The following is a 15,339-nucleotide window of genomic DNA, read 5'->3' on the forward strand; positions in this document are numbered from 1 at the left end:
AACCCGCCGCCCCGCAGTCTCCGCTCGTGGTGGCGCCGGATGAGGCGGGGCTTGGGCGGTTGTGCGGCGGCCCCGCTTCCTGGGCGCCGCGGAGCCATGGCGCTGCCCTGCCTGCAGCGCGTCGAGCTCGTGCTGTTCGCCGCCGCCTTCCTGTGCGGGGCCTTGGCGGCCGCGACGCTGACCCGGACCCAGGTGCGGCGGCGGGCGGGCCGGCGAGGGGCGGGGCGGGGCGGGCCGCTCTGACCCGGGACCGCGGGACCGCGGCTCTGCGTGGGGCCCGGCGCCGGTCCGCCGCCGGGGAGGATCGGCCCCGAGCGCGCTCGGCGACTCCTCCAGGTCGGGTTTCCGTCCTTCGCTCGTCGGAGGGACCGCCTGCGGGCGTGTCCTCAGCGCCAGGCACAGCCCGGCCCGGCCCGGCGGCCCCGGCCCCTTCCCCCGGTTTGGGGACCGGTCGGCGGGGCCCTGGCGTCCGCACCGGAGACGCGCTGTGCTGAGCTGCGCCTGGAGCCGCAGGGAGTGGGGAGGCGACGGGGGGCCACGTGACTGCACGTGCAGTGAGGGTGGTGCCTGACGGCGATGGGGGCCGCGGAGAGCAGCCAGCGCTGGACCCGGTCTCCCCGGCAGGAGGTCTCGCTAGGGAACAGGCCCCTGGCACCCCATGAAGCAGGCACTGGGTTCAGGTCAGCGAACCCCGGGAGGCCAGGCTTGCGGGGGAGCGAGCTCAGTGTCTTCCAACCACCGCCTGCTGCCGGACCCCTGGCCACCGCAGGTGTGACGCCCCAGCGGGCTAAGGAGAGACTGGATCCTCCACCGCCTTCCTGTTCTCACTGACAGGTCACACTCAGATCCGCAAATCCCCATCAGGCCCCCTCCGCTCTTAGCTGGTTAGTGAGGCCCAGACAGGAGCGGACAGTGCCAAGAGCTGCCGGGTGTGGCCTGTACCCCAGCGCCTGCCCCGAGCCTGCACCCCGAGGCCTCACCTGAGATCAGGACGGCGGCTTCTCTCCGCAGGGCTCCTTCGGTGGCCGCTGCCCCCTGTACGGCGTGGCGGCCTTGAACCGCTCCTCCCTGGCCTTATCCAGAGGCTCAGCCCCCTCCCTCTGCTACTTTGTGGCCGGGGCCTCCGGCCTCCTGGCCCTCTACTGTCTCCTGCTTCTGCTCTTCTGGGTCTACAGCAGCTGCATCGAGGACTCCCAAAGGTGACTGCCCCCTCCGAGGGCCAGGGCTGAGGCGGGAGGAGTCCCACCCCAGCCACAAGGCTGTTCTCTCCCTCCTCGTAGAGGCCGGATAGGGCTCCGCATCGCACTGGCCATCTCGGCTGTAGCCATCTTCCTGGTCTTGGTGTCGGCCTGTGTCCTTCGGTTTGGCACCAGTTCTCTCTGCAACTCCATCACCTCTCAGAACAAGACAATTAGGTAATGGGAGATGGGGGAAGCCTGGCCCCATGGGGCTGACCCCTCTGCAGAGGGGATCCTGCCTGTACTCCCCGTTTTATTCCAGTCAGTTATTCTCATCTCAAAGGGCACTCAGGCACAAGAGTATGTGGGATATCACCCCCCACCCCCTTTCTCACAACTGTCTTTTTGACCTCACAGCTGCTCTGAAGCCCAGAAAATCCCATGGACACCCCCTGGAACCGCTCTGCATTTTTACTCCAACCTACACAATGCTGAAGTGAGGTCTTGGGATAGGGAGGCCCAGGGGTACGCAGATGCGTAGAAGCACCTGTATAGTTTTAAGGGTGCCCACCAATGAGGCCGAGGAGAGCTGAAGGGCTTGTCAGCCGACAGCAAGCAGTTCAGAGTGGTGTGCGGGCGGAACTGGATTGAGGGGACCCCGCTCCTCACACCTGTTCCTGTCTCCCACAGAATTCTTCTTGGGTCAATCTGGTATTGTGGTGTGTGGTCCTGGTGCTCCAGGTCCTGCAGTTGAAGTCTGAAGCCACCCCATACCGGCTTCTGGAGAGGGGGGACCCCGAATGGAGCTCTGAAACAGATGTCCTAGTTGGGCCACGCCTTTCCCATCCCTGAAGTCAGCAGAGTGCTTCCTGCAGCCAGTGGCTCCCTGCCAAGTGCCTCAATCCTCCTGCCCCCCCCCCCCCCCCCCCCGGCCCTGTTCATGCTGAGAGCCTGTTCCCTCGAAGAGGGAACCATGAAGACAGGCTCCCTCCACCTCTCTTCTTACAGCTGTTTTGTACCAGAATATTATATGACTTCCTTCCTTCATCTTGGTACTGAGTCCTTAGTATGAGAGCACTGCAGGCAGATGGAGGGGGGGGGGGGGGGGAGAGTAAAGGCTAAACTGATAAGAGTCCATTCAGGGGTCTGCCCTCGGAATGACCGCTTTTTTTTGCTGTTAGGTAATCTTGGGCCCCCTCCCCTTGTATTGCTCTGGTTGTCACCCCAGCCCTGGGGTTCAGTTGTGTGCTTTTTAAATTATCACCTGAGGATTTGTGTTTGATTTTAGAGAAAGGGCAAGGGAGAGAAACATCAATGTGAGAGAGAAATATCAGTTGCCTCCCATATGCACCCCAACCAGGGATGGAACCCACACCTTGGCATGTGCTCTGACTAGAACCCAAGATTCTTCCTTTTTTTTTAATTAATGTCTTTATTAATTTGATTTCAGAGAGGGAGAGAGAAAAGCATCAATGATGAGAATCATTGACTGGCTGCCTCCTGCACAATCTGGGATCGAGCCTGCAACCCGGACATATGCCCTGATGGGGAATTGAACTGTGACCTCCTGGTTCATAGGTTGGTGCTTAACCACTGAGCCACCACCGTGCCCCAGATCTTTCGATGTACTGGGACAATGCTTCAGCTGAGCTAGGGCCTAAAGGCTCCGTTTTCATTCCCCTCTTGGAGGTGGGTTTTCACAAGCTGCGGTAGGCACCCACAGTGTTGTCAAAGAGTTTTGTGTTAGGAAAATATCCAGCTTTGTCCAAGAGGAAGTAGAAGCGTCGACCTTTGACCTTTAGAGGCAACATGGCAGGGACTTCACCCCGGTGGGCCATGCAGGATACTTGGCTCAAGGGGACAGTGAGCTGAGCACCCAGGCCGAAGGGGGCGTGAGTGGTGAGGGTCACCCGCTTCCCTCCGGCCTGCAGAGTCACTGACCGCACAGAGCGGAGGGAGAAGAGAAGTCCAGCGGCAAGGACCAGGGTACCTGCAGGGAAGAGCAGATTGGGGTGAAGGCTTTCCGGGGAAGCTAAGCAGCAGCCCTGGTGCCCTCTGAATAAAAGGCATGATTGTGACGACAGGGACATGTATAGACCCCAGATCCTTGGGTTACTCATTCCTCCCCACGTTACTTAACAGATGCCCACTGCCATGTTAATGAGAAAACGGCCAGAGTCCAAGTAACTTGCTCAAGATCGCACAGTGAGAGGCTGACCTCAGCCTAGGCCTGTCTGTCAGAGGGCTTGGTGCTCCGACTTCCCCCTCCAGTGTCCCTCACTTCTCCTGCCCCCCCTCTCACCCCCCTGCTCATCCTGGAGGGTCGGGCCCAGCTCCTTGGTGGGAAGTCAGCCCACGCCTTACCGATGGCGCCGCAGCCCACGGCCAGGCCGTAGCGCCAGAGCGCGGAGCGCACGTCCCAACGGCCGGGGTCTGGGATCTCCGCATCCGGAGGCCGCGCCGGGACCGGGGGTCGGGCCAAGGCCGCCACGGCCAGGGAGGCCCAGAAGACGCCCTGGCCGGCGCAGAAGAGCCCCAGGACGGTGAAAAAGCGGCCCCGCTCGTGCTCGAAGAGCAGCACATCCCGCGGCGGGGCCCACTCGTGCAGGGTTCGGCGCGCGGGGAAGTCCCGCACCGCCACAAGCAGCCGCACCAGCCACCGCCGCCCAGGTGCCGCCATGGAAGCGCAGCCAGCTTCCGGGGCGGGACTTCCTGTCGGCGGGGCCCACCTCCAGCCTCTTCATTGGCTCCCAGAGGCAGGCGGCCTCCGTCCCAGCCCGCTTCCCCCTTCAACCACAGACCAGGCAAACAATGCAGCGCGCAGGACAAAATACAATATCACTCTTTATCTTAAAAATAGGGGAGGCGGGATCCTGGGATTAAGGACACAAAGCACCTCAGTCCTTCGGGTCGTTTAGTGTCAGTTCTACAACGGAACCTGGCTTCCTGGCACCCGTTGAGGCTCAATTTCCTGAAAATCTTCCAGGGTCTTCCGGCAGGCAGGCCAGGGGAGGTGCGGCAGCCTCCGTCCTCCGTCACGGTCACGGGGCCTCGGCCAGGCCGGGGAGGAAGAGACGACTACCGTGGCAAGGAGACTCGCTATCCAGGGCTATTTACAGGGCTCCGGCCAGGCCAGGGTCACTTCATGAACGCCACTTCTGGGATTTCACCCTTGGCCTGGGAGAAAGGCAAGGTCAGCAGAGCCAGGTTCCCCGCCCCCCGTTCATTCCTCCCCCTCTTGAAGGCCAGAGACCTGCTTTCTCCGCGGTATTCCCAGACCTTACCTTGAGGTGAGTAAAGGCTTGGGCAGATCTGGTGTAGTCCCAGTTGTTGTCCTGCAAGCACCTGGAGTGAGAAAGGAAGGCCACCTCCATTAAAACCAAACGCAGTCGCCCTCATCACTAAATGCCACTTCAAAATCCATCCTATACACACTTGCCCAAGTTCCCAACAATTCCACACATGGTTGCACAATTAGCACAAATGAAGTTACCGGGGTCTACTGAACACCAAGGAGTACATATCAAACAGCTATCAAGACTACGCCCTGGCTGGTGCGGCCTGGTGGGTTGGAGCATCTTCCCATACACTGAAGGGTGGCGGGTTCAATTCCTGGTTGGGGGCATGGGCAGGAGGCAACCGATCCATATTTCTCTCTCTCATTGATGTTTCTCTCTCTCACTTCCTCTCTCTAAAATTAAAAAAAAAAGACTAAGGTGACTTTTATACTGATAGGGGAAGATGTTCATGCGATAAGGAAAAACAGTTGCACAACAGTACATATAAAAGGGCTTCATTTTGGCTTTAAATTTTGTTATGTTAATTTATAACCACGGGAAACTTTTTCAGACCATTATAAAGTTTATAAAAAAGTATGTTTTTATTGATTTGAGAGAAAGAGGAAGGGAACGCCGAAACCGGTTTGGCTCAGTGGATAGAGCGTCGGCCTGCGGACTCAAGGGTCCCAGGTTCGATTCCGGTCAAGGGCATGTACCTTGGTTGCGGGCACATCCCCACTGGGGGGTGTGCAAGAGGCAGCTGATTGATGTTTCTCTCTCATCGATGTTTCTAACTCTCTATCCCTCTCTCTTCCTCTCTGTAAAAAATCAATAAAAATATTATTAAAAAAAAAAAAGAGGAAGGGAACAGGGGTAAGGGAGAGAGGAAGGAAGGGGGAAGTGGGGGGGGGGGGGGGAGAGAAACATTAATGAAAGAGAAACATCAAATGGGCTGTTTCCTGCATGTCCCTATTGGGGATTGAACCTGCAACCCGGGCATGTGCCCTAATGGGAATCGAACCAGGGACCTCTTGGTACATGGGACAAAGCTCAACCAACTGAGCCACACCAGCCAGGGATCTTATTTTTTTTAAAGCAATAAAATAATTTGACTTTTAAAATTCCAGGAGCACTCATTATTCACTACCAGCTCTACCTCAGTTTACCCCTATTTGTACACATGCCCAGCACTCACTTCTGGGACCACTCGAGGTTCATGCCAGACTGCGTGGAGAATGCCTGCAGCATTTCCTGCTGCTCTGGGGACAGGGTGGGCACCGGGCTGGAGGAGGGCGTGGGCGCAGGCATGGCGAAAGCTCTCTGGATCTCGTCAGGGCTGGCGTTCCGCACAAACAACTCGTCATTTACAATGCACAGTCTGGGGGACAAACAGCGCCTTAGATAGCTGAACAAACACAGATAACCGCATCCTCCCAACATCATTCCTGTTCTCACTGAAATTTCACACTCAGATTCTAAAATCCCTATAAGGCCCCCCTCTCACTTTTAGCTATTCCCTTTTTCATTTTATTGATATGGACTTTCCCATGGACTCCACAGATGGAATCACCTACCAAACACAGAATTATATACATTCTGCCCAAACCACAGACAGTGCTTGCCTCCCACTTGTCTTCACGACAGATCCAGGAAGTGGATAGTTACACCAATCTTCAGATGAGGAAACTGGCCCTTAGCAAAGCGGTAGAGCCGGCTGAAAAGCCCAGTCAGTCCAACTTCAGGGCAAGCTCTTCGCCACTATGTGAGCCTCCTAACTCTGACTCCTCCTTGCCTTCCTGAAATTCTGAAAATACCCCGAGGACTGACTCTACTCCTACCCCTCCAATTCCCACAGCACTAGAAGCCCATCTGATGAGCCCAACACTTACCCTGAATTGCTGGCTGGAACTGCGACAAACGTCCGTGTGAAGGCTCGCAAAGAATCCCGGGACTTTCCATCCACTGCAATAACAGCAAAGCCAATGACCTGAGAGTTGCTCACACTTGGTTTACAAACAGCTTCTCAAAACATTGTTGCGTTTGATACGAAGAACCCTCAGGGCCAGAAGGGAATGATTATGTTTGTGCAGAGCTGGGGAGTGTGAGGAGTCAGAAAGGACAGTAATAACCACCACTGTCCCACTGATAGTCTGTGTGTGACAGCGCCACTAGGAGATGGCTGTTACTAGCCCCCTTTTGCAAACAGAATCGGAGGCTCATTAGTAATGTAAATTGCTCACACACAGGACCAAGGTTGGGACAGGAGCTCAGACCTGCCTGTGTCCTCTCAATCCTCAGGCTTCCCCCTATCCCAGGCAGAAAAGACAGGAAGAGAGGATAGGCCCAATGAAGATGGCCTGGGGGCAGAACAGGAGAAGGTCAGGGAAGAGAAGATAGCTGAGACTCCGAGAAAGCCTAGCTGGGGCAAGGACTGCTTCCAAGACAGGACTCCCAAGGTGCTCACCTTCCTTGAAGACTCCATTGACCGAGAAGCACAGTAACGTGTTCTGGAAGAGAAGCAGCGCAGTTACCATGCAGGCTCCAGCCAGAGCCAGAGCCCTCGTGCTTCTGAACGGCCCCTCCCCCAATTCCAGGATGTCAGGAAGAAATACGTGCTTACCGTCTGGGCACTTATGTCGACCACGAAGGAATGGATGTCGTGCTGAGTCTTGGGCAACTCGTTGAGGAAGGCAACAACGTTGAGCCGTGTGTGCTTCAGCAGCCGGAACCGCAGGGCTGCGGGAGGAGGAGAGGCCAAGGTCAGGGGCTGCCACGCACTCCACAGCCCCGACTCCTTCCCATTCCCTTCTCCCATCCTGCTTTGCTCACATCACACACTTACTCGGGTCTTTCAGTTTCTTCACATTCCTGCTATCCTTGAAGTACTCGCCCAAGTTGCTTCTGGGAAATAAGAGGAGAAGGAGTGGTGGTCAGAGCAGTGTGGGCGCTAACAGGTGCCGGCCTGATTTATTGAGAAGCGCTGGTCCCGGGCAGGTCCCGAGATGTGGTTCTTACCGAGCAGGGTTCTGGGGGGTGAAAGGGATGCTCAAGGAGCAGCAGGCTCCATCATGGTAGGCGTCCAGGAGCCGCTGCCGGTTCCCAGAGTCGTAAATCGCATAGTACCTGTGGGGAAGACCAGAGGGGAGGTCTGTGCTTCACAGTCTGGATCCACAAAAGGACTCAACAGCTCTCAAGAGTGAGCTGTGCTGAGGCGAGCCCACCTCTCCCCACACCCGGGGCCCTGGATACGTACTGCTGCAAGAAGTGCAGGACCAGATTCTTCAGGGCCTCCGTGCCAAAATAGCTCCCCTGGGACCAAACAGGAATTAGGACTGCGTAACCGATCCTCTCCTCCCTACACACGTCCCAGCTCCTTCCCCTCTTCTCACCTTGCAGGGTGGCAACGTCGTGGGGGCTTCAACGTCAAAGGCAATTGGCGGGGGTAACTCATGGCCGTCCTACAGAAAGGAAGTGAGGTTGGGAGTGTGAAATGGAGAATAAAGGCTGGGTGAGTAATGAAGTGAAAAAACTAAGATTACGGGGACAGAGATCAAGTGTAAAAGGGACATAGAATCCTGACAGAGCCATTTTGTCAAGAAGCATTTTTCCAGGAAGGAGGATTCTACTAGTAGACTTTGTTGGGATTTTCAAAGGGCTGCATGTCCCCAAGTTAATGGTCATACCACACATTAGGCAAGACATTGGTGAGAGGTACGATGCTTGTTAGAAAAGCATAAAGAAAGTTATAAACTTACCAAACGTAGTAATTTGGGAAATCGTTCGCGAATGGCGCTGTCAAGAACGGGACAGAAGTCAGTGACGCTTCAGAGCCACCGTGCCTCCTGGGCTGCTCTAGGAGCAAATACATCAACGCCCGAGGGACAGCCCCTCCCACTTTACTCCCCCTCCTCCCGCCTCTGAGCTCCAAGAAGCATGGCCCCACTCCCCGCCCGGGGCGCCCAGAAATGGCTCCTTGCAGGCTGACTCTCTCCTCTGCCTGACCCCGAGTGCTGCCGAGCGGCGCTCTCAGCCCAGGCTTGAAGCCCAGGCCCTCCTTTCCCTCCCTGCCCCCTTACCTTCTACCTACTCACCTGTGCAGCCCCGGGAGGAGGGAATGGGGTGGGAGCCCAGGGGCTCCGCTGCCTCAACAGGTATCCATCACTTCTGCCAGGTCTGGCTGTGGCCAAGACCAGACACACCACAGGGATGGCACGGGATGTTGGGGCAGGGAGATGAGCCAGGCGGGGATCAAGAGGAAAGGCCAAGGAGAAGTGAGGGAAGGCCAAGGAGAAGTGAGGGAAGGCCAAGGAGAAGTGAGGGAGGGAAGAGAGAAAGGTAGGATGGGACAGGGCCAAGGGAGAGATGGGGGATATAGGGGAGTAGAGAGAAAAAGAAAAGAGAAAGCAGAAGAACTACAAGGCAAGGAAGCGATTAGAAACCAGAGGAAGAAGAAAGGGAAGAAGGCAGCCCTGACACAGCCCTTCCCTTCAGCTGCCTGTTCCCTGTGGTCCAAGGTAGAAATGAAACAAGTCCTGTTGCAGTGAGAAGGCAGCTGCTGTCGGCCAAGTCTCTGTCTGTCACCTGGGTCCCGATCTGAGCTGGGCGTGGGAAGTGAAGCAGCCATGGGGGCAGGAGACCTCCCTCAGAAGGGGTGAGGGTTCAGGCCCCTCCAAAGTTGGGGGGGTGAGGATCTGTGCCCCACCTCTGTTGGCCCCCAAGTTCTCTCCTGATGGCCCCTCTGCGACTGTGCCTGTCTTAGGTTGTTCCTTCCCATGAGGAATCTTACCCGTCTCTGGCTAACCAGCCATCCTCCGGGGCCAAGCAGGGTGATGTGAGGTGTGCGAACGAGGGAGGGGCAGCGCCCCCCCTGCAGGAGGTTCAGTTCTGTCTCCTTGGTAGCCTATGCCCCCGTGGCCTCCACGCCCAGCACCTGCCTTGGGATCCCCTCGCCTGCTGGCGGGGCCCCGGCTCTGATCACAGATCTTGGGGAACCCAGGTTTCTTCTCCAGGGAGGGCCCAGCTCACACCATTGGGCGAGAGACAGATCCATGGTACCAGCCACCACGAGGCCTCAACCTCAGCATGAACAGAAAGCCCAGGCAACAGCTGTGGGCAATGGATTGTGAGAAGAGGGTCCCTCTTGGCAAAAGGGCAAGAGGGGCCAATATAGGACAAAGGAGAAACGACCTATCAGCACGTAGTCCCAGGGCCAGGGCTTCCTCAGCCCAGGATGTCAGGCTCTTGGCACAAGACACCACCATGTTTGGGGCGTGTACCAGACACCCCCCGTCACGGCAGAAAAGGGGAGGTGCCCTTCCTGGAGCAGCAGGGGAGGGAGAGTCCAGAAAAGGCTGTGTTCAGTTCAGGAGAGAAGGAGAAAGGTCACAGAACCAGCAAACAAGTAGTCAGATTAAAAACAAAAAGAAAAGGAAAGGAGAGGAGAGGAAAGATGTGAGGCAAAGCTGGGACACACAGACAGACAAAAGGAGGCACGTGTGACCCTCCAGTGGGAGGTGGCTCCAGCTCAGGGCTGCACATCCGCTGCAGACGGGCACTGGTCAGGGTGCGCTAGCTCGGCCTCCCAGGGTGACGGTCCCCAGGAGGGAGACAGAGGCCACAACTGACCTGATGTAGGTGGACTGGTCTCGGAAGGTGTCACACAGCGTGTTTCCTTCGAGCCAGAGCTCTTCTAGCTTCAGCCCTTTTATCTTGTCCAATTCCCGCTCAGATTTCAACTGCAAAGGATGGGGAGAAAAGGCCGGGAAGAGACCCTAGTCAAGAGAGCCAGGGAGATGCCCACACCGAAGCCTCCTCATCTCCTAAATTCCTTCTTTTGCCTCTTGCCACCACCAGGCAAGTCCTCTTCACCCTCTGCCTGCCTCTCCCAAACACAACGCATTCCGGTCTCAATGCTCACCTCGTTGCCAGAGAGGTTTAGGATCTTTAGGTTGGGTGCTTTCTGCACAATGCTGGACATGTCATCCAGCCTATATAGCTTGTTACTGCTCAAGTTCAAGGACAACAGCTGTGGGGAGAGAAGAGTTTAGAGGAAGCATCACCAGAGAGGGGATCACAGACAAACGTGCCTCCGAACCACTATTTATCCCACCTGCTTCCTCCTGCCTAGTAACGGGGCCTAGGCCTCACCTCAGGGATATTCTCCTCAATGATCCGCAGGGTAGCCGCCATGCAGCCCCTACGATTCAGGACAACATCAATGTTCTGGTCCACCAAGTCTTCAGGAGAGAAAGGCAAGTGTGAGCGGGTGTGCCTAGGCCAGCATTAGCACCAACCCACTCTCAAACCTCCCGCCTCAAAGATCCCCTCTGTCCCCCCCATCTGAGAACTGCTGCCAACAGTACCTGGGTCGAGACGGAGGCCCTTGAGGTCAAGCGCTTGTTGGGAGCCATCGTATCGTTTGCTCATGATCAGCTGCAGAGGACGAGAAAGGCTCAGGGTTACTGGGGCTGTGCATTTGAGGGGAGGCACACGGGGATGTGAGAGAACCGCTAGGACTGGGGAGGAAACACATGTGACTTGAACCTGCCTCACCTTTAGCTGCTCGACTTGCTCTGGCTTCAGTTCGTTCTGTACAGTAAGGGGCGGAGGAGAGGAGTTGATGATGATAGATATCTGCAGGGAAGACATAAAGGAAGGGTGGACTCCAGGGAAGCCTAAGTCCCAGGACGAAGCCCTGGGACCCTGAGTACCAGTCCCCGCCTCCAGCCGAGCCCTTTATACACACCCTTCTGTTGTCCTGATCCAAAATCTTACAGTTGACAGCCTTTATTGCAGAGGCAGTACTGGCATCCTCAACAAAAAACTGGGCCCGTGTGTTTTCGTAGTGAAACTGCAAGAAAAAACGAGCAGCAGACGTGGAGCCCAGTCCCCTTGGCCCCCCTGACCCCCCTGGCCCCTCCGACAGCCACTCGGGCCGTATCTCACCTCAATGGGGGTGAAAGGGACACTGCATTTGCTCTGAATCATACTTAGGAGCCATGACTTCTCATATTTCCTGCCATAAGGAATCTACATGAGAGAAACAGAAGGGAACAATATGTAACCAAGGCTAAAGAGCAGATCCAATCTCGTGCTCCTTCATATAGTTTGCCAAGCTTGAAAAGATTTCCTAAAGAAAACACCATTTAGCCAGTCTGGTGTGGCTCAGTGATTGATCAGGAGATCAAGGTTCAATTTCCAGTCAGGGCACATGATTAGGTTGTGGGCTTGATCCCGGTAGGGGGCGTGCAGGAAGCCGCCGATCAATGGTTCTCTCTCATCATTGATGTTTCCATCTCTCTCTCCTTCTCCCTACCTCTCTGAAATCAATAAAAACCTTTTTGAAAATGAAAGAAAACACCAAAAAACAAATAAAAACAACAACAATAAAAAGAAAACACCAGTTAAAAGGTTTTCTAACTCAAGCCAGACATGGATTCCTCAACCTCCCTCCTATCTGTTTATACTTATTATTCATCAAAAGAATCAAACTGTTGCCTGGCCAGCATGGCTCAGTGCTTGAGCATCGACCTATGAACCAGGAGGTCACAGTTTGATTCCCAGTCAGGGCACATGTCCGGGTTGTGGGCTCGATCCCCAGTGGGGGTTGCAGGAGGCAGGTGATCAATGATTCTCTCTCATCACTGATGTTTCTATCTCTCTCTCCTCCCTTCCTCTCTGAAATCAATAAAAAAGTATATGTTTTTAAAAGAATCAAATTGTTTGATTCTAAAAGTCCCAAGATATTATCTATAACTTGTCTCCCCACAGAGAAGTCAAGAGACCCCAACCCCCACAACTTAGCTTGAGCCCAATGGAGACATCCAGGAGTTATTCCACCACCTCCCAACCAGTCACCACGCTTCCCTATAGATGCCTCTCCTTTCCTTGCAATCCTGCCAGTCCCTTCTACTCCCTTTCTGAGCCAGGTGCTCTAAGATATTGATCCTTAGGAGAAAGAATGGGTACCTGACTGTGGAGGCGACAGCTGAGAAGACTGATTTGTGGTGTGAAGAGTAAGCACCTTCGCTCTGAGCCCAGCCCCCACCCCCCACTTCCCCTGCACCATCTACTTCCCAGATACTCACTGTAATCTTAAACCAGTTCTTCGCGGTCCCATCCTGGCTGTTGCCAGCCCCTCCTCTCTGTGGAAGAACTCTGTCTCTCCGCACAGTAACATGAATTCGGTCTCGATCATGCCAATTATCGACCCGACGGTTGGGTCGCGCAGTGTAGGGGTTGCTGTGGGGAAACCAAGAGTAAGACATCCGCGAATATTCAGCCACTGAGCTGGCCCTGGCATTTCTCGCTCTGGTAGGCAGGAGGACAGATGACCGTGCAAATGAAGTCACTAAGGTCAAACCAGAACAACTGTACAGGCCACAGCAGCGCTGTGCACTGAAGACTGCCGTGATGGCTGGGATTGGCGGTGTGGGGGGGGAGGAGAGAGGCCATCACCCAGTCACTGGGAGAAGTAGACTTGGGAGGCTGCGTGAAAGCAGGTCACTTACTATCGTACTCGGGGAACATCCTGGGCATCACTCATCGCCACGTCTCGGTCATCGTCCTCAAGGCGGGCCGTCCGAAGGGCGGTGCCTCCTCTTCCGGACCTGCGGTTCCCCTCGGTACACTTCCACCGGAAAGGGCCCCGGCCTTTCTTTCTTCTTTGAGGGAAACTAACTCGATCATCGTGCTCTGGGGTTGGAAAGAGAATACGAATTAGAAGATGCATCACTGGTCTAGCTGCCCTGCGGGGGCACCACAGCGGCCACGCTCCACGCACACCCCTCGCTGTCCAGAGAAAGAACGCCCTCTGTGGGATGACAGCCTCGGGGAAAACCACCGGGAAACTGCAGGGCTTTTGAAAGATGAAGCAGAAGCCGGAGCCAGAGAAGAGAAGCAGATGTGAAAGGGTGTGACTCAGAGTGGAATGGACACCACGCCGACCTCTGCAACTCACCTGCACCCTGCTTTCCCGCAGCTCCCACATCTACCTCCCCCGCTGAGCAATGGACGAGTCTCCTCAACCCATCAATCACAGCCTTTACCCCCGCCTTCCGGCCACAGCGCTGCTACTGCCTCTACAGGGCAAATGCCCATCCCAGACACGGCCCAGTAAGGGCTTCTTTGGAGGCCTGTTCGCACACTGCCGCTGGGTGTGGGGAGGGAGCTCTTCGCTTCTGTGGCCAGAAGTTCTTTCCCTCAGAAGACAGCTCCCAGCTGCAGGCTCGGGGCAGCTGTGCCAACCCAGGTCCTCACACTGTCCTCTCCACACACCGCCCTCTCCAGCCCGGTGCAGGAATGGCTCCTTAAAAAAAGACCAGGGCTCCCGAAAAGGGTCTCACGCAGTACTCTGCAAACAATGAACTTCAAGAAACGACCCTAGGAAACAAGAGCAGGTGAACAAGGCCCAGCTGAGAACTCTGCCAGCGCCAGCACGGATGCTCCAGAGGCAAGGCGAACGGTCTCGTTTTCACACTCACTCGGGGCACAAACTAACTCCGGAGGGCGAGGCCGTTCTGCCTGCAGGAAGGCGTGCAAGACGCGGCCCGAGTTTGACCCTCCAGTCCGGGGAAGCCCACGCAGGCCCGAGGCCTGGGCTGTCAGCGAGCGGCGGACCCTGCCCGGCCCAGCCGAGCCGCGCGGGGCCCTCGGGGCCACCCCCGGGCCCAGGAGACGTTCGGTCGGGCGTCGAGTTGGTGTGTGAAGTCTAAAATGTTTTGCCAAAGTCAAAGCCGCAGGAATGGGCAGGGCCGACCGGACGCGACAGATCACAGGCTCAGGTGGCGCGCAGGTCCTGACTCACGGAGTCCGGCCGCCGAGCTGACAGCACAGGGTCCCTGCCCGGCGCTCACGGGAACCTCGTCCCCGCACCGCCGCCGCCCGCCGGGGCCGCGGGGCTCGCAACGCCAGGGTTCCCGACTCAACAACTCGCCCCCGCACTCGAGTCCGGCCAGGCCGCCCGGGCCGCCTCGCCCCCCGGCCCGCGCCGCCACCGGTCCCCGCGGCCGCGGGCCCCTCGCGGCCTCCCGCCCCCGGGCTGCGGCCTAGGCCGACGCCGCCCACCGGGCCGAGCGCCCCGCCCCGCCCTCTGAGCCGGGCCAGCACTCACCGCTGTAGGACTTCCCTCCGTCCGCCATGGCACAGCGAGAAGCCGGACGGCTCGGGCGCGGGTGCGACGCCACCGGACGTCAGAATGGCCGGGTACCGGAGGGTCGCAGCGCCCCTACGCCCGGCGCCACCGCATTTATGAGGCGAAGCGCGCGGCGCGCCGTCGACGTACCAGATGGTGGGTGGTGCCGCCAGCAGCACCGCCCGCCGCGCGTGCGCACTGCCCGGCCGCCGGCTAGGGGCGGGGCCGCCGGCTAGGGGCGGGGCCTCCGCCGCTCGCCCTTCCCCGTACGAGGTCGCCGGGCACCGGAAGGTGGCTGCTTTGCTTGGCGCCTGCTTTGATCCGCCCGCTGCTCCGCCAGCACCTCCGGGGTAATCGCTGGAGCAGCGAGAAGGCTGGAGAAGCCCAGGACCCCGAAAGGAACCGGGAACCGGGGCCACACGAAGGGCTTCCGAGGAAAGGGAGATCCGAGTGACCGCTCACAGATCCCTGGAGGGGTCCAGCCAGTGTTTGTCTCAGCTCAGCCCTCTGCCAGCTGCGGATCTATACTTCGCTTTTCTTGCCTACAAATTGGACTCTCAAGCCCGGCATTGTGGCTCAGTGGTTGAGCATCCACCTAGGATGCCCGGGTTGCGGCTGGATTCCCTGTAAGGGGTGTGCAGCCTGATGTTTCTCATTTCCTCTCCCTTCCTCTTTTCTCTCTAAAGTCAGTAAAAACACTAAAAATAAAATAAAATTAGCCCAGCCAGCGTGGCTCAGTGATTGAGCGTCC

At 57.1% G+C, this 15,339-nt stretch overlaps 3 protein-coding genes across 4 annotated transcripts; 1 reads left to right on the top strand and 2 right to left on the bottom strand.

Moving 5' to 3' along the window:
* Window positions 1–39: 39 nt before the first annotated feature.
* On the top strand, window positions 40–2,225 carry TMEM179B (transmembrane protein 179B; the record flags this gene model as incomplete). The annotated part of the gene is made up of 5 exons (XM_079788238.1): window positions 40–192; window positions 1,012–1,199; window positions 1,281–1,415; window positions 1,596–1,674; window positions 1,869–2,225. The coding sequence occupies 5 exons, from the start codon at window positions 40–42 to the stop codon at window positions 2,028–2,030; spliced, it is 717 nt and encodes a 238-aa protein (XP_079644364.1). The 3' UTR covers window positions 2,031–2,225.
* Window positions 2,226–2,335: 110 nt separating this feature from the next.
* TMEM223 (transmembrane protein 223) lies at window positions 2,336–3,996 on the bottom strand. The gene is made up of 2 exons (XM_079788239.1): window positions 3,543–3,996; window positions 2,336–3,168 (listed from the first exon to the last, which is right to left on the bottom strand). The coding sequence occupies exons 1-2, from the start codon at window positions 3,856–3,858 to the stop codon at window positions 2,876–2,878; spliced, it is 609 nt and encodes a 202-aa protein (XP_079644365.1). The 5' UTR covers window positions 3,859–3,996; the 3' UTR covers window positions 2,336–2,875.
* Window positions 3,997–4,004: 8 nt separating this feature from the next.
* On the bottom strand, window positions 4,005–14,737 carry NXF1 (nuclear RNA export factor 1). Of its 2 annotated transcripts, none has more exons than XM_079788234.1 (21): window positions 14,568–14,737; window positions 12,967–13,150; window positions 12,544–12,697; window positions 11,402–11,485; window positions 11,202–11,306; window positions 11,009–11,089; window positions 10,819–10,888; window positions 10,604–10,692; window positions 10,374–10,481; window positions 10,082–10,191; window positions 8,212–8,248; window positions 7,846–7,914; window positions 7,710–7,765; window positions 7,472–7,579; window positions 7,299–7,357; window positions 7,077–7,192; window positions 6,921–6,963; window positions 6,346–6,418; window positions 5,652–5,834; window positions 4,463–4,523; window positions 4,005–4,355 (listed from the first exon to the last, which is right to left on the bottom strand). In XM_079788234.1, exons 1-21 carry the CDS (start codon window positions 14,593–14,595, stop codon window positions 4,317–4,319), a joined length of 1,857 nt encoding a protein of 618 aa, XP_079644360.1. In that variant the 5' UTR covers window positions 14,596–14,737; the 3' UTR covers window positions 4,005–4,316. The 2 variants fall into 2 exon arrangements, with proteins under 2 accessions (XP_079644360.1, XP_079644361.1); XM_079788235.1 differs by lacking the exon at window positions 14,568–14,737 and adding an exon at window positions 13,939–14,221.
* Between the last annotated feature and the right edge of the window lie 602 nt (window positions 14,738–15,339).

Source organism: Cnephaeus nilssonii (assembly GCF_951640355.1).
Source record: "Cnephaeus nilssonii genome assembly, chromosome: 13".
Classification (NCBI taxonomy): Eukaryota; Metazoa; Chordata; class Mammalia; order Chiroptera; family Vespertilionidae; genus Cnephaeus; species Cnephaeus nilssonii.

Excerpts from the sequence above, each read along its gene's own strand:
- TMEM223 (XM_079788239.1), bottom strand. The coding sequence starts at position 3,858 with ATGGCGGCACCTGGGCGGCGGTGGCTGGTGCGGCTGCTTGTGGCGGTG. Across the intron at positions 3,169-3,542 it reads CGTGGGCTGCGGCGCCATCG|GTACCCTGGTCCTTGCCGCT; the intron begins GTAAGGCGTGGG and ends TCTTCCCTGCAG.
- NXF1 (XM_079788234.1), bottom strand. The coding sequence starts at position 14,595 with ATGGCGGACGGAGGGAAGTCCTACAGCG. Across the intron at positions 12,698-12,966 it reads GATGTTCCCCGAGTACGATA|CAACCCCTACACTGCGCGAC; the intron begins GTAAGTGACCTG and ends GTTTCCCCACAG. Across the intron at positions 11,486-12,543 it reads AGAACTGGTTTAAGATTACA|ATTCCTTATGGCAGGAAATA; the intron begins GTGAGTATCTGG and ends TCTCTCATGTAG.